Source organism: Eleutherodactylus coqui, chromosome 1, assembly GCF_035609145.1.
Source record: "Eleutherodactylus coqui strain aEleCoq1 chromosome 1, aEleCoq1.hap1, whole genome shotgun sequence".
NCBI lineage: Eukaryota > Metazoa > Chordata > Amphibia > Anura > Eleutherodactylidae > Eleutherodactylus > Eleutherodactylus coqui.
Genome location: NC_089837.1, coordinates 5,603,078 through 5,624,632, shown reverse-complemented (window position 1 = coordinate 5,624,632; position 21,555 = coordinate 5,603,078). Strand labels below are relative to the sequence as shown.

General features: G+C 62.2%; 2 protein-coding genes across 2 annotated transcripts in view; one reads left to right on the top strand and one right to left on the bottom strand.

The window, feature by feature from the left end:
- The first annotated feature begins 1,443 nt into the window (after positions 1 to 1,443).
- On the top strand, positions 1,444 to 11,952 carry GPN1 (GPN-loop GTPase 1). Its single transcript, XM_066594362.1, has 14 exons — positions 1,444 to 1,609; positions 7,125 to 7,218; positions 7,299 to 7,338; positions 7,777 to 7,843; positions 7,927 to 7,964; positions 8,035 to 8,113; positions 8,195 to 8,289; positions 8,363 to 8,408; positions 9,443 to 9,589; positions 9,666 to 9,748; positions 9,823 to 9,862; positions 10,069 to 10,159; positions 10,238 to 10,345; positions 11,744 to 11,952. The coding sequence occupies exons 1-14, from the start codon at positions 1,460 to 1,462 to the stop codon at positions 11,827 to 11,829; spliced, it is 1,164 nt and encodes a 387-aa protein (XP_066450459.1). The 5' UTR covers positions 1,444 to 1,459; the 3' UTR covers positions 11,830 to 11,952.
- A 2,294-nt stretch (positions 11,953 to 14,246) lies between these two features.
- Positions 14,247 to 21,555, bottom strand: part of ATRAID (all-trans retinoic acid induced differentiation factor) — a 14,473-nt gene continuing 7,164 nt past the window's right edge. The window contains 7 exon segments of the mRNA XM_066589134.1: positions 14,247 to 14,443; positions 14,445 to 14,489; positions 14,570 to 14,670; positions 14,964 to 15,085; positions 15,156 to 15,199; positions 15,201 to 15,228; positions 15,300 to 15,371. Of these exon segments, the coding sequence (XP_066445231.1) occupies positions 14,384 to 14,443; positions 14,445 to 14,489; positions 14,570 to 14,670; positions 14,964 to 15,085; positions 15,156 to 15,199; positions 15,201 to 15,228; positions 15,300 to 15,371 (472 nt within the window). The 3' untranslated portion in view covers positions 14,247 to 14,383.

Sequence of the window (21,555 nt, the reverse complement as noted above, 5' to 3'; positions counted from 1 at the left end):
CCCATCACCAGACCCCGTTGTCAGCTCTACACCTGGTGACATCCCCCCACCAGACCCCGTTGTCAGCTCTACACCTGGTGACATCCCACCACCAGACCCCTTTGTCAGCTCTACACCTGGTGACATCCCCCCACCAGACCCCGTTGTCAGCTCTACACCTGGTGACATCCCACCCCCAGTCCCCATTGTCAGCCCTACACCTATTGACATCCCCCACCAGACCCCTTTGTCAGCTCTACACCTGGTGACATCCCACCCCCAGTCCCCATTGTCAGCCCTACACCTATTGACATCCCCCACCAGACCCCTTTGTCAGCTCTACACCTAGTGACATCCCATCACCAGAGCCCATTGTCAGCTCTACACATGGTGATATCCTCCCGCCAAACCCCCAGACAGCGGGGATCGGGCCGCCAAGCCGCAAGATAGTAGGGATCTGGGCCGCCAAACCCTCCTGGGCGCTGTGTAAATCCGCATGGTACATGTGTATCAGCCGTGTTGGTACGGGTGCGGCCTCCCTCCGCTGTGATGGCGCCCCGTTGGTTGCTCTCCAGCACCCACACTGGCTGTATGTAATAATGGTAGACACTCGTGTTAGATACACGTTATACGCCGACCCGCTGCGCACCGCGTCACGCATGTCCAACCAATAACTGTGAAGGTGCAGAATAAACAGGAGATGCAGCAGACACCGCTACATAGCGTGCACTGAGAACACACGTGTGTCAGGCCTCACATGTAACGTGTAATTCACTGTGACAGAGCTGCAGCCCGTCCTACAGGCCTGGGGGTCACGGATCTCACCCGTCATACCCCGCCGAGGACCACAAACCCGCTTATTAGTCACGTGCTAGACCCTCATTATTAGTCACGTGCTCTTTAGTTATAACAGCCACGTGCTCGCGCATAGTGCGGTCCCATCACGTGACTGCCCCGTCTTCTCACCCGCTCGCATATTAGCACTAACTGCTTAGGTTAAGCAGCGCTGCTGATTAGAGCCACCTGATTGGCTCTTCGGCCGCACGTGACTACACAGCGTGCACGCGGATTGCCTTCAGCATCCGTGCACTACACACTACACTTAAGCAGCACGGGGTTAGGGTTAAGGTTAGGGTTAGCTAAACCTGACCCTAACCCCAACCCTAAACCTAACTCTAACCCTAACCCTAAACCCAACCCTAACCCTAAACCCCAAACCTAACCCCGTGCTGCTTAACTGTAGTGTGTAGTGCCCGGCTGCTGAAGGCAATCCGCGTGCACGCTGTGTAGTCACGTGCGGCCGAAGAGCCAATCAGGTGGCTCTAATCAGCAGCGCTGCTTAACCTAAGCAGTTAGTGCTAATATGCCGCCCGCTCATAGTGTCCATGCAGGCTGCTGCACATAAAGTTATTGAGAGGAGGCGGAGAGCCGAAGAGCCTGCATCCAATAAAAACAAAAGGAGGAGGGGCGGGCGGTCTCTATGGTGACCCTGCGGTCGCTCTGTACGCAGCTCTATGGTGGAGGAGGACCGAGAAGTATGGCTACCGGCGGCGGTGGAGCCGGGGGATCTTCTCCCCTCTGTATGATCGTGCTGGGGATGGCCGGCTCCGGGAAGACCACCTTCGTGCAGGTGAGTGCGGGCAGGGAGGAGGGGCGTCCAGGCGCTTCCTGACACTATAGTGATGCGTGAGTGCGGGCTCCGCAGGGTCCTACAAGGTGAGACAGAGGTGCCGCTGCGCCCTTCCTGAAGATCCCAGCCCAGTTGTAGCCTTATTTCTAGTGCGAGCAGCCAGTCTGGTGGTGGATCATGGCAGACTGCCCTCCTGACTCAGGACGAGATGTGATGACTGGCTGCCATGCTCCTAACGGGCCGCCGACACCAAACATGGTCTTCAGGGGCGGCCCGGAGAGACGAAATGCTAACCGCTGTAGCCGATCTCCTCCATGCTCTGCACTCCCTGCTCCAGACACTGCAGCTACTGATTCCTCTGGTTGTTTACTGCTCGTTGCCAGGGAAACCGTCCGCCTCTTGTATGGAAATAGCAGATCCCAGCGGTGGCCGAGAGCTCCAGAGGCGCCGGCCGTCTCCACGGCTTCCTATAGGAAGCGGAGCGCTGGGGAGATGATCACAAACCAGCGCCCGCCCGTCAGGTGTAACACCCTGTAAGGGGAGCCCCTTTACCTGCAGTAAGAGGGGAGAACCCCGAGACCCTGCGGCTCGTCCAGAACCCCCGCCTCCTCTGCAGCGGCGCCGTCCCTGGGAAGAAAGCGTAGGTACGTGTGTATGGGTTTTCAAACACTGTAGTTGCAGTTGCCCCACGGTCGGCCGTCCTGTTCCGGATCTACACGTCACCCTGCAGGGCAGGCGAGAGCCGTCGCTCACAGGGTACTTTGTGTCAGGCCGGCTTTCACCATTGTGGACGATCCGCGGTATGCTGCAGCTGTTGAGAAGGTGAACCCTTCGATGTGCGCTCAGAAGGGCCGGCCGCTTCGATGTGCGCTCAGAAGGCCCGGCCGTTTCGATGTGCGCTCCGAAGGGCCGACCGCTCCGGTGGTAAACCCTTCGGTGTGCGCTCCGGAGGGCCGACCGCTCCGGTGGTAAACCCTTCGGTGTGCGCTCCGGAGGGCCGACCGCTCCGGTGGTAAACCCTTCGGTGTGCGCTCCGGAGGGCCGACCGCTCCGGTGGTAAACCCTTCGGTGTGCGCTCCGGAGGGCCGACCGCTCCGGTGGTAAACCCTTCGGTGTGCGCTCCGGAGGGCCGACCGCCCCGGTGGTAAACCCTTCGGTGTGCGCTCCGGAGGGCCGACCGCCCCGGTGGTAAACCCTTCGGTGTGCGCTCCGGAGGGCCGACCGCCCCGGTGGTAAACCCTTCGGTGTGCGCTCCGGAGGGCCGACCGCCCCGGTGGTAAACCCTTCGGTGTGCGCTCCGGAGGGCCGACCGCCCCGGTGGTAAACCCTTCGGTGTGCGCTCCGGAGGGCCGACCGCCCCGGTGGTAAACCCTTCGGTGTGCGCTCCGGAGGGCCGACCGCCCCGGTGGTAAACCCTTCGGTGTGCGCTCCGGAGGGCCGACCGCCCCGGTGGTAAACCCTTCGGTGTGCGCTCCGGAGGGCCGACCGCCCCGGTGGTAAACCCTTCGGTGTGCGCTCCGGAGGGCCGACCGCCCCGGTGGTAAACCCTTCGGTGTGCGCTCCGGAGGGCCGACCGCCCCGGTGGTAAACCCTTCGGTGTGCGCTCCGGAGGGCCGACCGCCCCGGTGGTAAACCCTTCGGTGTGCGCTCCGGAGGGCCGACCGCCCCGGTGGTAAACCCTTCGGTGTGCGCTCCGGAGGGCCGACCGCCCCGGTGGTAAACCCTTCGGTGTGCGCTCCGGAGGGCCGACCGCCCCGGTGGTAAACCCTTCGGTGTGCGCTCCGGAGGGCCGACCGCCCCGGTGGTAAACCCTTCGGTGTGCGCTCCGGAGGGCCGACCGCCCCGGTGGTAAACCCTTCGGTGTGCGCTCCGGAGGGCCGACCGCCCCGGTGGTAAACCCTTCGGTGTGCGCTCCGGAGGGCCGACCGCCCCGGTGGTAAACCCTTCGGTGTGCGCTCCGGAGGGCCGACCGCCCCGGTGGTAAACCCTTCGGTGTGCGCTCCGGAGGGCCGACCGCCCCGGTGGTAAACCCTTCGGTGTGCGCTCCGGAGGGCCGACCGCCCCGGTGGTAAACCCTTCGGTGTGCGCTCCGGAGGGCCGACCGCCCCGGTGGTAAACCCTTCGGTGTGCGCTCCGGAGGGCCGACCGCCCCGGTGGTAAACCCTTCGGTGTGCGCTCCGGAGGGCCGACCGCCCCGGTGGTAAACCCTTCGGTGTGCGCTCCGGAGGGCCGACCGCCCCGGTGGTAAACCCTTCGGTGTGCGCTCCGGAGGGCCGACCGCCCCGGTGGTAAACCCTTCGGTGTGCGCTCCGGAGGGCCGACCGCCCCGGTGGTAAACCCTTCGGTGTGCGCTCCGGAGGGCCGACCGCCCCGGTGGTAAACCCTTCGGTGTGCGCTCCGGAGGGCCGACCGCCCCGGTGGTAAACCCTTCGGTGTGCGCTCCGGAGGGCCGACCGCCCCGGTGGTAAACCCTTCGGTGTGCGCTCAGGAGGGCCGACCGCTCCGATCGGAAACCCTTCCGTGTGCGCTCAGAAGGGCCGACCGCTCTGATGGTAAACCCTTCGATGTGCGCTCGATGGGTCACGGGATCCCTGTCATCGCCTAGTGACAGCGCGGAAGGAACCTGGATTTTAAAAAAACCTGTACTGTGCAGGTCCAACAGCGAGCGTCAGTGGTCATCAGCAGTACAGAGAAGAGGACGTACGCGGGGCGCCGGCCGCGGTCATCAGCAGTACAGAGAAGAGGACGTACGCGGGGCGCCGGCCGCGGTCATCAGCAGTACAGAGAAGAGGACGTACGCGGGGCGCCGGCCGCGGTCATCAGCAGTACAGAGAAGAGGACGTACGCGGGGCGCCGGCCGCGGTCATCAGCAGTACAGAGAAGAGGACGTACGCGGGGCGCCGGCCGCGGTCATCAGCAGTACAGAGAAGAGGACGTACGCGGGGCGCCGGCCGCGGTCATCAGCAGTACAGAGAAGAGGAAGTACGCGGGGCGCCGGCCGCGGTCATCAGCAGTACAGAGAAGAGGACGTACGCGGGGCGCCGGCCGCGGTCATCAGCAGTACAGAGAAGAGGACGTACGCGGGGCGCCGGCCGCGGTCATCAGCAGTACAGAGAAGAGGACGTACGCGGGGCGCCGGCCGCGGTCATCAGCAGTACAGAGAAGAGGACGTACGCGGGGCGCCGGCCGCGGTCATCAGCAGTACAGAGAAGAGGACGTACGCGGGGCGCCGGCCGCGGTCATCAGCAGTACAGAGAAGAGGACGTACGCGGGGCGCCGGCCGCGGTCATCAGCAGTACAGAGAAGAGGACGTACGCGGGGCGCCGGCCGCGGTCATCAGCAGTACAGAGAAGAGGACGTACGCGGGGCGCCGGCCGCGGTCATCAGCAGTACAGAGAAGAGGACGTACGCGGGGCGCCGGCCGCGGTCATCAGCAGTACAGAGAAGAGGACGTACGCGGGGCGCCGGCCGCGGTCATCAGCAGTACAGAGAAGAGGACGTACGCGGGGCGCCGGCCGCGGTCATCAGCAGTACAGAGAAGAGGACGTACGCGGGGCGCCGGCCGCGGTCATCAGCAGTACAGAGAAGAGGAAGTACGCGGGGCGCCGGCCGCGGTCATCAGCAGTACAGAGAAGAGGACGTACGCGGGGCGCCGGCCGCGGTCATCAGCAGTACAGAGAAGAGGACGTACGCGGGGCGCCGGCCGCGGTCATCAGCAGTACAGAGAAGAGGACGTACGCGGGGCGCCGGCCGCGGTCATCAGCAGTACAGAGAAGAGGACGTACGCGGGGCGCCGGCCGCGGTCATCAGCAGTACAGAGAAGAGGACGTACGCGGGGCGCCGGCCGCGGTCATCAGCAGTACAGAGAAGAGGACGTACGCGGGGCGCCGGCCGCGGTCATCAGCAGTACAGAGAAGAGGACGTACGCGGGGCGCCGGCCGCGGTCATCAGCAGTACAGAGAAGAGGACGTACGCGGGGCGCCGGCCGCGGTCATCAGCAGTACAGAGAAGAGGACGTACGCGGGGCGCCGGCCGCGGTCATCAGCAGTACAGAGAAGAGGACGTACGCGGGGCGCCGGCCGCGGTCATCAGCAGTACAGAGAAGAGGACGTACGCGGGGCGCCGGCCGCGGTCATCAGCAGTACAGAGAAGAGGACGTACGCGGGGCGCCGGCCGCGGTCATCAGCAGTACAGAGAAGAGGACGTACGCGGGGCGCCGGCCGCGGTCATCAGCAGTACAGAGAAGAGGACGTACGCGGGGCGCCGGCCGCGGTCATCAGCAGTACAGAGAAGAGGACGTACGCGGGGCGCCGGCCGCGGTCATCAGCAGTACAGAGAAGAGGACGTACGCGGGGCGCCGGCCGCGGTCATCAGCAGTACAGAGAAGAGGACGTACGCGGGGGCGCCGGCCGCGGTCATCAGCAGTACAGAGAAGAGGACGTACGCGGGGCGCCGGCCGCGGTCATCAGCAGTACAGAGAAGAGGACGTACGCGGGGCGCCGGCCGCGGTCATCAGCAGTACAGAGAAGAGGACGTACGCGGGGCGCCGGCCGCGGTCATCAGCAGTACAGAGAAGAGGACGTACGCGGGGCGCCGGCCGCGGTCATCAGCAGTACAGAGAAGAGGACGTACGCGGGGCGCCGGCCGCGGTCATCAGCAGTACAGAGAAGAGGACGTACGCGGGGCGCCGGCCGCGGTCATCAGCAGTACAGAGAAGAGGACGTACGCGGGGCGCCGGCCGCGGTCATCAGCAGTACAGAGAAGAGGACGTACGCGGGGGCGCCGGCCGCGGTCATCAGCAGTACAGAGAAGAGGACGTACGCGGGGCGCCGGCCGCGGTCATCAGCAGTACAGAGAAGAGGACGTACGCGGGGGCGCCGGCCGCGGTCATCAGCAGTACAGAGAAGAGGACGTACGCGGGGCGCCGGCCGCGGTCATCAGCAGTACAGAGAAGAGGACGTACACGGGGCGCCGGCCGCGGTCATCAGCAGTACAGAGAAGAGGACGTACGCGGGGCGCTGGACGCGGTCATCAGCAGTACAGAGAAGAGGACGTACGCGGGGGCGCTGGACGCGGTCATCAGCAGTACAGAGAAGAGGATGTACACGGGGGGCGCCGTCCACGGTCAATCAGATCCCGCTGCAGCCGGCCGTCCCGGGACAGTCGTGTCTGGTGAAGCCGCTGCTTAGGCTGGGCTCTCGCAGGGCGTATTCCCAGTGAAAATCTCGCGGCTTGGCTGCAGCGACAAACCGTGAGATTTCCACAGGGAAAGTGCTGCTTCAAAACTCGTGGCACTAAGCCGCAAGATTTTCCGTTGTGGCCCGCGGTCTGAGATTTTTGGCCACATGGCTTGCCAACAGCGGGATTAGCGGCCGCAGGCGGATTCGCTGCGGTGAAATTCTAGATGTAATTTCCGCGTCCAATCCACCCTGTGTGAACCCAGCCTTATAACTCTGACCCGTTAGGCCGCTTTCATCCGCTGTTGTTTGCTGATATCTGCTGCTTTCATTCTTAGAGACTGGCGTCCCATTTACATGGAAAGAACTGCCCCCCCTACGTCATCAACCTGGACCCCGCGGTGCACGAGATCCCCTTCCCCGCCAACATAGGTGAGAGCCCCGCCCTTAATGTGATGCACACCCCTCCCCCGCTAACATGTAAGTCTCCTATCTCCGTCTCTTCTCCACAGATATACGGGACACAGTGAAGTACAAGGAGGTGATGAAGCAGTATCCTTCTTGTCGGGGGAGGGGTGGGACCCCCACTACATCACCCCACCCTTATAACCTTTACAGGTCAATGGGATCCAACGATGGTCAGGCGTCTGGCAATGAAGACCTCACATATAGCATCACATGACCTATGACATCACTAGTGGCCTCAGTTATCACATTACAGGGCTGATGATGTCACTGACCTGAAATACTGCATCTGATTGTGATATCATTGACCTCATGTATAGCATTGTGTGGCCTATGATGTCACCGGTGACCTTACCTATAGCACGTCATCAGTGATGTCACAGGTCATGTAATGCTATGTCATGGGTGTGAAGTCACATGACCTGTGACATCACTGATCTCCCAGTAGGCACCCTTGTGGTTTCTGCTCACCCCTTCACATGTACAGTTGGGGGAGGGGTTGCTGTTCCTTAGCTGCTTCCTCAGATATGGCCTCGGACCCAATGGTGGCATCGTCACCTCCCTCAACCTGTTTGCCACTCGATTTGACCAGGTGAGTGGCTGGCACAGTTATGGGGCTCCTTGATGGCGGTACCCCCCACCCCTCGCTCATCTCCCTCCTCTTCCCCCCCACAGGTGGTGAACTTCATAGAGAAGAGGCAGAAGAACTGTCGGTAAGTGTCTCTGGGGCGCCCCCTGGTCCCTGCGCCTCCAGTCACTGACTGTGCTCCTCCCAATCATCAGGTACGTCCTCATAGACACGCCTGGACAGATTGAGGTCTTCACATGGTCCGCCTCGGGGTCCATCATCACAGAGGCATTGGTAAGTAGATAAGAGGTGGAGCCTCAACAGAAAATGGCGCAGGAAGGTCCAGTCACCACTGTGTGCCCCTTCTACCTGCAGGCGTCCTCCTTCCCCTCGGTGGTGGTGTATGTCATGGACACGTCCCGCAGTACCAACCCAGTCACCTTTATGTCCAACATGCTGTATGCCTGCAGGTGGGTGTCGGCTTCAGTATTGGGGGGGTGGGATTGTTGTCACCTGACACCTGTGACCCGCCTTCTCTTCCAGCATCATGTACAAGACCAAGCTGCCGTTCATCGTCGTCATGAACAAGGTACGTCAAGAACGTGTCGCCGACTGCATGCGAGCAGTGCAGGCAGGAGTAATCTATCACAGCTTGTAAGATTCAGACAGGAGTAGTAGATTGGATGAAGGGTGGAGGCGTTGACTACCTTCGGGCAGATAGGAGTAGTAAACTGGATGAAGGGTGGAGGCGTTGACCTACCTCCCCGACAGACGGGAGTAGTAGACTGGATGAAGGGTGGAGGCGTTGACTACCTCCCTGGCAGACGGGAGGAGTAGACTGGATGAAGGGTGGAGGCGTTGACTACCTTCGGGCAGATAGGAGTAGTAAACTGGATGGAGGGTGGAGGCGTTGACCTACCTCCCCGCAGACAGGAATAGTATATTGTATGAAGGGTGGAGGCGTTGACCTACCTCCCTGACAGACGGGAGTAGTAGATTGGATGAAGGGTGGAGGCGTTGACTACCTTTGGGCAGATAGGAGTAGTAAACTGGATGAAGGGTGGAGGCGTTGACTACCTCCCCGCAGACAGGAGTAGTAGACTGGATGAAGGGTGGAGGCGTTGATCTACCTCCCCGGCAGGCAGGAGTAGTAGACTGGATGAAGGGTGGAGGCGTTGATCTACCTCCCCGGCAGGCAGGAGTAGTAGACTGGATGAAGGGTGGAGGCGTTGATCTACCTCCAAGCAGACAGGAGTAGTAGACTGGATGAAGGGTGGAGGCGTTGATCTACCTCCCCGGCAGGCAGGAGTAGTAGACTGGATGAAGGGTGGAGGCGTTGATCTACCTCCAAGCAGGCAGGAGTAGTAGACTGGATGAAGGGTGGAGGCGTTGATCTACCTCCAAGCAGACAGGAGTAGTAGACTGGATGAAGGGTGGAGGCGTTGATCTACCTCCCCGCAGACAGGAGTAGTAGATTGGATGAAGGGTGGAGGCATTGATCTACCTCTCCGCAGACAGGAGTAGTAGAGTGGATGAAGGGTGGAGGCGTTGATTACCCCCCTCTTCCCTTGCAGATGGATGATTGATGGAGTTTCAGGCGTTAATAATCTACCCTTCTTGCAGACAGACATAATCGATCACAGCTTTGCCGTGGAGTGGATGCAGGATTTTGAGACCTTCCAGGACGCTCTGAACCAGGAGACCTCGTACATCAGTAATCTGACCCGCTCCATGAGCCTGGTCCTGGATGAGTTCTACAATGCCCTGCGGGTAATGCCCCCTGTGTCTGGTCTGTGGTATCCTGTAGCACTGTCACATGTCCCTCATGCCACTCCTCTCTGTCTAGGTGGTCGGAGTGTCGGCGGTGACCGGGGCCGGGATCGACGACTTCTTTGTCAAGGTTGCAGAGGCAGCAGAGGAGTACGAGAGGTGAGGAGGCGTGCAGATCTCGTGGTCACTTCTGTGCTGCCTTCCATAACGCCTTCTCTTCTCCTCCTATATAGGGAATACCGGCCAGAGTATGAGCGCCTCCGTAAGGCTGCGGTAAGTCATGTGACAGGAGAACCCGCGTCTGTGCAAGCGACGCAGAACTAGTGAGGGGGGATCTTACGGTCTGGGATACAGGAGAATGGCGGGACGTATCTAATCCCTGTCCAGTATGAAAAGGGGGCGGGGGGGGGGGGATGTATCTAAGCTCCCTACTAAAGAAGCGGAGCCAATACTGATTTGTGTCTTCTCCCGGGGGACAGGAGGAGGGGAAGCAGAAGGAGCAGCAGGAACAGTTGGATCGGCTGCATCGGGACATGGGCTCTGTGGCTCTGGACCCAGGACACTCCGCAGGTAATGATGGGTGGACCTCTATGTGGGGTCATGTGACTGCGCTCTTTGGACCTGCGGAGTAAATATCTTCCCTGTCAGGTCTGGATGAAGCCGTTGTGGGGCCGTCAGATCTGATCCTCACGCGAGGGAACATGGAGGATGACGACGAGGCGGAGGACAGCGACACGGATGACATTGATCATTCAGGTGAGACCAGCCGGGTCCTGTTGATGACTATGATGTTACTGCGCCCGGGGCCAGGGCCCCTTCTCTGCTGATGCCCACAGGGAGGGATATACAGGGGCGAGCGCTACGTCCGTCTGAGAAGCGCGGCACAAGATTGCACTTGTGAAATGCTGCGGCGGCGCCGGACGGGGTATTATTTCTCCTGTTGGCAATAATAGTCTGTAGAAGCTCCGCTCCGGCGGTGAGGCTCTGTGTAACACTCACACAACTCTCTGGCTGCAGGTCTTACTGAAAGTACAAGGGGGAGCCAAGCCGAAGGCTTTAATGACAGTCTGCCGTTTAACCCCTTAGTGACGGAGCTTTTTTTTTTTTTCCCGTTTTTGTTTTTTCCTCCCTTTTAAAAATCGTAGTTCCTCTATTCCTCCGTCGCTCTGCGGGCTCGCTGTTTTTGCGGGACCAGTTGTAGTTTTCCATGGCACTATTTATTATACCATATAATGTACTGAAAAACTTTTAAAAAATTCTAAGCGGAGAGAAATGGAAAAAAACGACATTCCGCCATCTTTCGGTGCGTCTTGTTTCCACGGCGCACAAAATGAACAAAACTGACCCGATACCTTTATTCTACGGCGCGGTGCCATTACTGCCAGACCAAACAGGTAGAGGTTTTGTTTATTTTGTGTCCATTTTCTGCGCACAATCGCCTTTTTATTTTTCCGCTGCCCGTTAAGTCGGGGCTCGTTTTGTGCGGTACGTCCTGCCGTTTCCGTTTTGTACCATTTTCGCATACAATTGACTCTTTGATCACTTTTTATTACATTTTTCTTGGAGACAGGGTGACCAGAAAAGTGCATTTGGGGCGCTCTTTATTTTTTAGCGGCGCTATCTCCCTCCATACACATCCTGCAACAGCAGGACATAAACACTATAGGGCCGTCACTAAGGGGTTAATAGAGCGCGGCGGCTCACTGCATCGTGAAGCACTCTGTTTCTCCTCGGCTTCTGGAAGTTTTCCAGGATGTTATCTGGTTAATTACAGAATTGAAAAGTGTAACCCACCCTCCTCTCTCCCCTGGCGCCGCGGCGGCGGGAAGGGGTTAGGCAGCCGCCGCTCTCTGCCCTGGCGCCGCGGCGGCGGGAAGGGGTTAGGCAGCCGCCGCTCTCTCCCCTGGCGCCGCGGCGGCGGGAAGGGGTTAGGCAGCCGCCGCTCTCACGTCTCCCTCTCTCCTGGAGCCGCGGCGGCGAGAAGGGGTTAAGCAGCCGCCGCTCTCACGTCTCCCTCTCCCCTCTCCCCTGGAGCCGCGGCGGCGGGAAGGGGTTAAGCAGCCGCCGCTCTCACGTCTCCCTCTCTCCTGGCGCCGCGGCGGCGGGAAGGGGTTAAGCAGCCGCCGCTCTCACGTCTCCCTCTCTCCTTCGCAGTGGCGGAGTCGCGGCTGGAGGAACCGGCCTTCCAGAACTTCCTGCAGCAGGCGCAGAGCCAGTACAGGGAGAAGGTGAACAAGTGAGGAGGGGACTATACCTGGGGGGTCCCGGACCGCCTCGTCATGTGACTCGCTGCCCCCCGGGGTGAAATCTTTTACTTTTCTTGTAATGGGTTGTTAATTTCTTAATAGATGATGTTTTTCTTATTTGTTGGTCTGCGTTCCTTTGGTGACTCCGCCCCCTGAACGGTGAGAACCACGGGGGGCCGTGCTGGTGTGCCCACCTCCCACTGTGGATACTGACTGACCTCTAGAAGCTTGTTGCTGCTGGGGGGGAAGGGGTTAAAGTCTCGCTCAGCACCTACACAGTTGCCCCCCGTGACGTGTTAGAGGCGGCTCGGTGGGTGGAGCGTCGCTGGAGACTGCGGACCCCCTCAGGGTCAAACGCTGAGCCTCGAGAACCGGCCCTCCGGTGTAGAAACAGATGGCGTCACGTCTTCTCTACCTGCCGGACTGATCCGGGGTGTAAGCCCCTCCGTTCGCAGGAGCAGCCATCACTCTGCAGGATCGGAGGGGTCACTCTAAGCGCCCCCTGCTGGGGCTGGCCTGCAGCATGGTGGTCCTCACTGCTTGGTCACATGTGGCCACCTTCCTGCAACTTTGTGACCGACTCAGTTCAGTTGGCTGATTTAACCCCTTACATTCCGCTCAGGACCGGCTCAGCCAATGGCCCCCACAATGCCAGCGAGATGCCCTTTGGTTGCCATGGCAGCCTGGTGTCTTCTGCAGGCCCCCAACATGGCATGCAGTGTAGAGTAATACTACGGTCTTATGTTATATAAGTGATCAGATGATGAAAGTTCGAATCCCCGAGGAAGCCAAAAAATAAAGATCATAAGAACTCAAATGTACAGTAAAATCAAACAAACAGCCCGTGATTGGGTGTCGCTGCGGCCAGAACGGTCCAATCACAGGGCGCCCGGCGCTGACCCGCGGCCAGAACGGCCCAATCACTCACAGGGCGCCCGGCGCTGACCCGCGTCTGGAACGGTCCAGTCACTCACAGGGCGCCCGGCGCTGACCCGCGTCCAGTCACTCACAGGGCGCCCGGCGCTGACCCGCGTCCAGGACGGTCCAGTCACAGGGCGCCTGGCGCTGACCCGCGTCCAGGACAGTCCAGTCACTCACAGGGCGCCCGGCGCTGACCCGCGTCCAGGACGGTCCAGTCACTCACAGGGCGCCCGGCGCTGACCCGCGTCCAGGACGGTCCAGTCGCTCACTGGGCGCCCGGCGCTGAGCCGCGGCCAAGACGGTCCAATCGCTCACAGGGCGCCCGGCGCTGACCCGCGTCCAGGACGGTCCAGTCACTCACAGGGCTCCCGGCGCTGACCCGCGGCCAAGACGGTCCAGTCACTCACAGGGCGCCCGGCGCTGACCCGCGTCCAGGACGGTCCAGTCACTCACAGGGCGCCCGGCGCTGACCCGCGGCCAGGACGGTCCAGTCACTCACAGGGCTCCCGGCGCTGACCCGCGGCCAGGACGGTCCAGTCGCTCACAGGGCGCCCGGCGCTGACCCGCGGCCAGGACGGTCCAGTCACTCACAGGGCTCCCGGCGCTGACCCGCGGCCAGGACGGTCCAGTCACTCACAGGGCTCCCGGCGCTGACCCGCGGCCAGGACGGTCCAGTCACTCACAGGGCGCCCGGCGCTGACCCGCGGCCCTCCTATAACGGTACTGCGGATGAGCGGAGGCTGTTTTGTATCTTCCACACCGTTGCCTAGCGATGCCGCGGGCAGCCGCCGCCCACCTATTTACGTACGGAGCGGGCGCCTCCAGCGATGAAGGCCGTCGTGCGGTAACCTGGAGCACGCTGCGATTTATGAGTCTGAAGGGAAATCTGCCAATGCTTTCCTTTTAATGGCCGCGCTTTACCACGGCCGCCGCTCGCGAGTCCCATCCAGCCGTGTGCGGCGGGCCTGATGTGATTATGGCGCACGGTGAGCGGCGTGAATAAAAACAGCAGAGCGAGACCAGAGAGGAAAAAAGATAAGCCGTCGTCTGAACTCAAATGGTTCCAACTGAGCCCACCGGACGCCCCGCCGCAGGGAGCCGCGCACCACCCCGTCATGGCGGCCGCAGCAGCCAATCACAGCTCAGGTGTTCCTCTTCCAGGCCAGGGCAGATGAATGCAGAGCTCTGATTGGTTGCTGTGAGCATCAGCCTGGTTGCCGTTCCTGCTCCTCTTCCCCTCCCCCCCCACGGTCGGCGCTGCGACCAGAAGTGCATTATTACCGACAAGGAGAATCAAAACCCGTCAACCATCTTTATTCCATTTCCTCTTCGTAGTGTACAGGAGTGTTTACACGTGGCGGCGGCGCAGGCGGACGCCATTACAACCCACGGGGCGGTCAGCTGTAGGTTTTTCTTCAGCACCCCCCGTCAGGTGTTCAGACCGCAGGAGGCGCCACGTGTACACAGGAATGGCCGCCATACAGACGAATACAAGGTGGAGTCTCAGAAACAGGAAACTTATTTACATGACCGAAATCCGCGGCGGCCTGTGTGAACGGGGCCACACCCCCTGGGGAGGCAGACACCTGATTGGACAGATATTGTTCTGGTGCCCCGCCCCCTGCAGTTACGGGCTCTTCACCTTCTTGCGCTGCGTGCACCACAGCAGGACGGAGACGCTGAGCGTGAACGGAGGCGAGGATCCCGAAGAACAGCAGCGTGGGGAAGGAGCCCTGCGGGGGACAAGGGCAGGTTAGTGTCATGTGACCCGGACCACCCGCCCCTCGTTAACCCCCTCGTTACCCCTCCTCACCTCTCTGAGACACTTGTATCCGCTGAACCCCGGAGCGCACAGACACTGCGAGGAGCCCGGGCCGGCGGCGGCGCACACAGCGTTCTCCGGACACGTCAACGCTGCAGAGAGAAGACACAACTGTGAGCGGGGCGACAGAACGGAGCCCCCGCGCCACAACCCTGCCCCGCCACCATACCCGCTGCCCCGCCACCACCACAACCCTGCCCCGCCACCATACCCCCCGCCCCGCCACAACCCTGCCCCGCCGCCGCACCCCCTGCCCCGCCGCCGCACCCGCTGCCCCGCCACCGCACCCGCTGCCCCGCCACCACATCCTCACGCAGTTTCCCCCCTGCGTCCCACCAACACAACAGTCATGCTGCCACCGCTGGTCATACGTGACGCCACTCACCCGGCTCTCCGGTGCCGTTACACTCGTCCCTCTGGTCCTGGCAGACCCGCACATCGGCGCTGACGTTGACGCTCATCCACGCCCCGTTGCCGCCCGGACAGCTGACGTTGGGGGGCAGCACTCTGACACAAGACATGGTGGTTAGCACTGATGGACAAGAGGGGGAGGGGCTGCAGTCACATGATCACTCACATGTACTCCAGATCGATAAGACCCCGAAACAACGTCTGGAGGCGGATCCTGCAAAGGATTCTGGGATAGGTCTCTGGAAGAGAGGGGTCACAGGTCACACAAGAGCACGTCCTGCATGGCACCACCTGCAGGAGGGTCACTTACATGGCAGCCAGAGTAGCGGGCAGACGGAGGGCAGAGTCCAGGCGCGAGATGGAGCAATTGTGGAGATCAAGCCTGAGAAGGAGACCACAGGTCACCAAAAACGTCCCCTCCCCCCAGTGTGCCCCACCCCCTGTAGTACTACATCCCCTCCCCCGGTGTGCCCCACCCCCTGTAGTACTACATCCCCTCCCCCGGTGTGCCCCGTCCCCCCTGTAGTACTACATCCCCTCCCCCGGTGTGCCCCACCCCCTGTAGTACTACATCCCCTCCCCCGGTGTGCCCCGTCCCCCCTGTAGTACTACATCCCCGGGGATTACGTTCCCTCCCCCGATGTACAGAGTCTCCCCTGTAGTGCAACATCCCCGGAGATTATGTCCCCTGCCCCCTTCCTATAGTACTACACCCCCGAGGATTGGAGATTACGGCCCCACCCCGATGTACACCGCCCCCTGTAGTACTACATCCCCGGTGCTTACGTCCCTTCCCCCGGTATATACGATCCCCCCACTCCCCACCCCGTAGTACTACATCCCCGTTGCTTACGTCCCTTCCCCCGGTATATATGACCCCCCCCCCCCGTAGTACTACATCCCCAGGGATTACATCACCATCCCCCTATAGTACCACATCCCCTCCCCCAGTGTACACCACCACCACTGTAGTAGTACATCCCCTCCCACTGCTGTACACACACCCCACCTGTATTTTTATGTCCACGGAGACACCCCCTAGCTATAATATTACGTCCCCCTATAATACTTTCCCGGTGACGCCGTGCCCCTGTAGTATTACGTCACGTGTTTACGCCCCCCCCCCCCCCCATCGTATTATGCCTTCGGTGATTATGTCCCCCGCTGTACTACTGCGTCCTTGGCGATTACTTTGCCCCCCTGTAGTATTATGTTCAACCTATAGTATTACATTCCCCGGTGATGCTGTCTCCCCCCCCCCCCCCCCCCCCCCACTTGTAGTATTACGTCCCCGGTGACGCTCCCCCCCCCCCCCCCCTTGTAGTGTTACATCCCCGGTGACGCTCCCCCCCTTGTAGTATTACGTCCCCGGTGACGCTCCCCCCCCCCCCTTGTAGTATTACGTCCCCGGTGACGCTCCCCCCCCCCCCTTGTAGTATTACGTCCCCGGTGACGCTCCCCCCCCCCCCTTGTAGTATTACGTCCCCGGTGACGCTCCCCCCCCCCCCCCCCCTTGTAGTATTACGTCCCCCGGTGACGCTGCGCCACACACACACACACACACACACACACACACACACACAGTATTACGTCCCCGGTGACGCTCCCCCCCCCCCCCCCTTGTAGTATTACGTCCCCGGTGACGCTCCCCCCCTTGTAGTATTACGTCCTTGGTGACGCTCCCCCCCCCCCTTGTAGTATTACGTCCCCGGTGACGCTCCCCCCCCCCTTGTAGTATTACGTCCCCGGTGACGCTCCCCCCCCCCCCCCTTGTAGTATTATGTCCCCGGTGACGCTCCCCCCCCCCTTGTAGTATTATGTCCCCGGTGACGCTCCCCCCCCCCCCCCCTTGTAGTATTATGTCCCCGGTGACGCTCCCCCCCTTGTAGTATTACGTCCCCGGTGACGCTCCCCCCCCCCCCCTTGTAGTATTACGTCCCCGGTGACGCTCCCCCCCCCCCCCCCCCTTGTAGTATTACGTCCCCGGGGACGCTCCCCCCCCCCTTGTAGTATTACGTCCCCGGTGACGCTGCCCCCCCCCCCCCCTTGTAGTATTACGTCCCCGGTGACGCTCCCCCCCCCCCCCCCCCCTGTAGTATTACGTCCCCGGTGACGCTCCCCCCCCCTTGTAGTATTACGTCCCCGGTGACGCTCCCCCCCCCCCCCCTTGTAGTATTACATCCCCGGTGACGCTCCCCCCCCCCTTGTAGTATTACATCCCCGGTGACGCTCCCCCCCCCCCCCTTGTAGTATTACGTCCCCGGTGACGCTCCCCCCCCCCCCCTTGTAGTATTACGTCCCCGGTGACGCTCCCCCCCCCCCTTGTAGTATTACGTCCCCGGTGACGCTGCCCCCCACACACACACACACACACACACACACACACACACACACACACACACATAGTATTACGTCCCCGGTGACGCTCCCCCCCTTGTAGTATTACGTCCCCGGTGACGCTCCCCCCCCCCCCCCCTTGTAGTATTACGTCCCCGGTGACGCTCCCCCCCCCCCCCCCCCTTGTAGTATTACGTCCCCGGTGACGCTCCCCCCCCCCCCCCCCCCCCCCTTTGTAGTATTACGTCCCCGGTGACGCTGCCCCACACACACACACACACACACACGTAGTATTACGTCCCCGGTGACGCTCCCCCCCTTGTAGTATTACGTCCCCGGTGACGCTCCCCCCCCCCCCCCCTTGTAGTATTACGTCCCCGGTGACGCTCCCCCCCCCCCCCCTTGTAGTATTACGTCCCCGGTGACGCTCCCCCCCCCCCCCCCTTGTAGTATTACGTCCCCGGTGACGCTCCCCCCCTTGTAGTATTACGTCCCCGGTGACGCTCCCCCCCCCCCCCCTTGTAGTATTACGTCCCCGGTGACGCTCCCCCCCCCCCCCCCTTGTAGTATTACGTCCCCGGTGACGCTCCCCCCCCCCCCCTGTAGTATTACGTCCCTGGTGACGCTCCCCCCCCCCCTTGTAGTATTACGTCCCCGGTGACGCTTCCCCCCCCCCCTTGTAGTATTACGTCCCGGGTGACGCTCCCCCCCCCCCCCTTGTAGTATTACGTCCCCGGTGACGCTCCCCCCCCCCTTGTAGTATTACGTCCCCGGTGACGCTCCCCCCCCCCCCCTTGTAGTATTACGTCCCGGGTGACGCTCCCCCCCCCCCCCTTGTAGTATTACGTCCCCCGGTGACGCTCCCCCCCCCCCCCCTTGTAGTATTACGTCCCCGGTGACGCTCCCCCCCCCCCCCCTTGTAGTATTACGTCCCCGGTGACGCTCCCCCCCCCCCCCTTGTAGTATTACGTCCCCGGTGACGCTCCCCCCCTTGTAGTATTACGTCCCCGGTGACGCTCCCCCCCCCCCCTTGTAGTATTACGTCCCCGGTGACGCTGCCCCCCCCCCCCCCCACACACACACACACACACTTGTAGTATTCTGTCCCCGGTGACGCTCCCCCCCCCCCTTGTAGTATTACGTCCCCGGTGACGCTCCCCCCCCCCCCCCTTGTAGTATTACGTCCCCGGTGACGCTCCCCCCCTTGTAGTATTACGTCCCCGGTGACGCTCCCCCCCCCCCCCCCCCCCTGGTAGTATTACGTCCCCGGTGATGCTCCCCCCTTGTAGTATTACGTCCCCGGTGACGCTCCCCCCCCCCCTTGTTGTATTACGTCCCCGGTGACGCTCCCCCCCCCCCCCCCTTGTTGTATTACGTCCCCGGTGACGCTCCCCCCCCCCTTGTAGTATTACGTCCCCGGTGACGCTCCCCCCCCCCCTTGTAGTATTACGTCCCCGGTGACGCTGCCCCACACACACACACACACAGTATTACGTCCCCGGTGACGCTCCCCCCCCCCCCCCCTTGTAGTATTACGTCCCCGGTGACGCTCCCCCCCTTGTAGTATTACGTCCCCGGTGACGCTCCCCCCCCCCCCCTTGTAGTATTACGTCCCCGGTGACGCTCCCCCCCCCCCCCCCCCCCTTGTAGTATTACGGCCCCGGTGACGCTGCCACACACACACACACACACACACACACACTTGTAGTATTACGTCCCCGGTGACGCTCCCCCCCCCCCCCCCCCCCCTTGTAGTATTACGTCCCCGGTGACGCTCCCCCCCCCCCCCCTTGTAGTATTATGTCCCCGGTGACGCTCCCCCCCCCCCCCCCTTGTAGTATTATGTCCCCGGTGACGCTCCCCCCCTTGTAGTATTACGTCCCCGGTGACGCTCCCCCCCCCCCTTGTAGTATTACGTCCCCGGTGACGCTCCCCCCCCCCCCCCCCCCCTTGTAGTATTACGTCCCCGGTGACGCTCCCCCCCCCCCCTTGTAGTATTACGTCCCCGGGGACGCTCCCCCCCCCCTTGTAGTATTACGTCCCCGGTGACGCTCCCCCCCCCCCCCCCCTGTAGTATTACGTCCCCGGTGACGCTCCCCCCCCCCCCCCCTTGTAGTGTTACATCCCCGGTGACGCTCCCCCCCTTGTAGTATTAGGTCCCCGGTGACGCTCCCCCCCCCCCCCTTGTAGTATTACGTCCCCCGGTGACGCTCCCCCCCCCCCCTTGTAGTATTACGTCCCCGGTGACGCTCCCCCCCCCCCCCCCCCCTTGTAGTATTACGTCCCCGGTGACGCTCCCCCCCCCCCCCCTTGTAGTATTACGTCCCCGGTGACGCTCCCCCCCCCCCCCCCTTGTAGTATTACGTCCCCGGTGACGCTCCCCCCCCCCCCCCTTGTAGTATTACGTCCCCGGTGACGCTCCCCCCCCCCTTGTAATATTACGTCCCCGGTGACGCTCCCCCCCCCCCCCCCCCCTTGTAGTATTACGTCCCCGGTGACGCTCCCCCCCCCCCCCCCCTTGTAGTATTACGTCCCCGGTGACGCTCCCCCCCCCCCCCCCCTTGTAGTATTACGTCCCCGGTGACGCTCCCCCCCTTGTAGTATTACGTCCCCGGTGACGCTCCCCCCCCCCCCCCCCTTGTAGTATTACGTCCCCCGGTGACGCTGCCACACACACACACACACACACACACACACACACACAGTATTACGTCCCCGGTGACGCTCCCCCCCCTTGTAGTATTACGTCCCCGGTGACGCTCCCCCCCCTTGTAGTATTACGTCCCCGGTGACGCTCCCCCCCCCCCTTGTAGTATTACGTCCCCGGTGACGCTCCCCCCCCCCCTTGTAGTATTACGTCCCCGGTGACGCTGCCACACACACACACACACACACTTGTAGTATTACGTCCCCGGTGACGCTCCCCCCCCCCCCCTTGTAGTATTACGTCCCCGGTGACGCTCCCCCCCCCCCCCCTTGTAGTATTATGTCCCCGGTGACGCTCCCCCCCCCCTTGTAGTATTATGTCCCCGGTGACGCTCCCCCCCCCCTTGTAGTATTATGTCCCCGGTGACGCTCCCCCCCCCCCCCCCTTGTAGTATTATGTCCCCGGTGACGCTCCCCCCCTTGTAGTATTACGTCCCCGGTGACGCTCCCCCCCCCCCTTGTAGTATTACGTCCCCGGTGACGCTCCCCCCCCCCCTTGTAGTATTACGTCCCCGGTGACGCTCCCCCCCCTTGTAGTATTACGTCCCCGGTGACGCTCCCCCCCCCCCCCCCCCCTTGTAGTATTACATCCCCGGTGACGCTCCCCCCCCCCTTGTAGTATTACATCCCGGTGACGCTCCCCCCCCCCCCTTGTAGTATTACGTCCCCGGTGACGCTCCCCCCCCCCCTTGTAGTATTACGTCCCCGGTGACGCTCCCCCCCCCCCCTTGTAGTATTACGTCCCCGGTGACGCTGCCCCCCCCCCCCCCACACACACACACACACACTTGTAGTATTCTGTCCCCGGTGACGCTCCCCCCCCCCCCTTGTAGTATTACGTCCCCGGTGACGCTCCCCCCCCCCCCCCTTGTAGTATTACGTCCCCGGTGACGCTCCCCCCCTTGTAGTATTACGTCCCCGGTGACGCTCCCCCCCCCCCCCCCCCCCCTGGTAGTATTACGTCCCCGGTGATGCTCCCCCCTTGTAGTATTACGTCCCCGGTGACGCTCCCCCCCCCCCTTGTTGTATTACGTCCCCGGTGACGCTCCCCCCCCCCCCCCTTGTTGTATTACGTCCCCGGTGACGCTCCCCCCCCCCTTGTAGTATTACGTCCCCGGTGACGCTCCCCCCCCCCCCCCTTGTAGTATTACGTCCCCGGTGACGCTGCCCCACACACACACACACACAGTATTACGTCCCCGGTGACGCTCCCCCCCCCCCCCCCTTGTAGTATTACGTCCCCGGTGACGCTCCCCCCCCTTGTAGTATTACGTCCCCGGTGACGCTCCCCCCCCCCCCCTTGTAGTATTACGTCCCCGGTGACGCTCCCCCCCCCCCCCCCCCTTGTAGTATTACGGCCCCGGTGACGCTGCCACACACACACACACACACACACACACACTTGTAGTATTACGTCCCCGGTGACGCTCCCCCCCCCCCCCCCCCCCCCCTTGTAGTATTACGTCCCCGGTGACGCTCCCCCCCCCCCCCCCCCTTGTAGTATTATGTCCCCGTGACGCTCA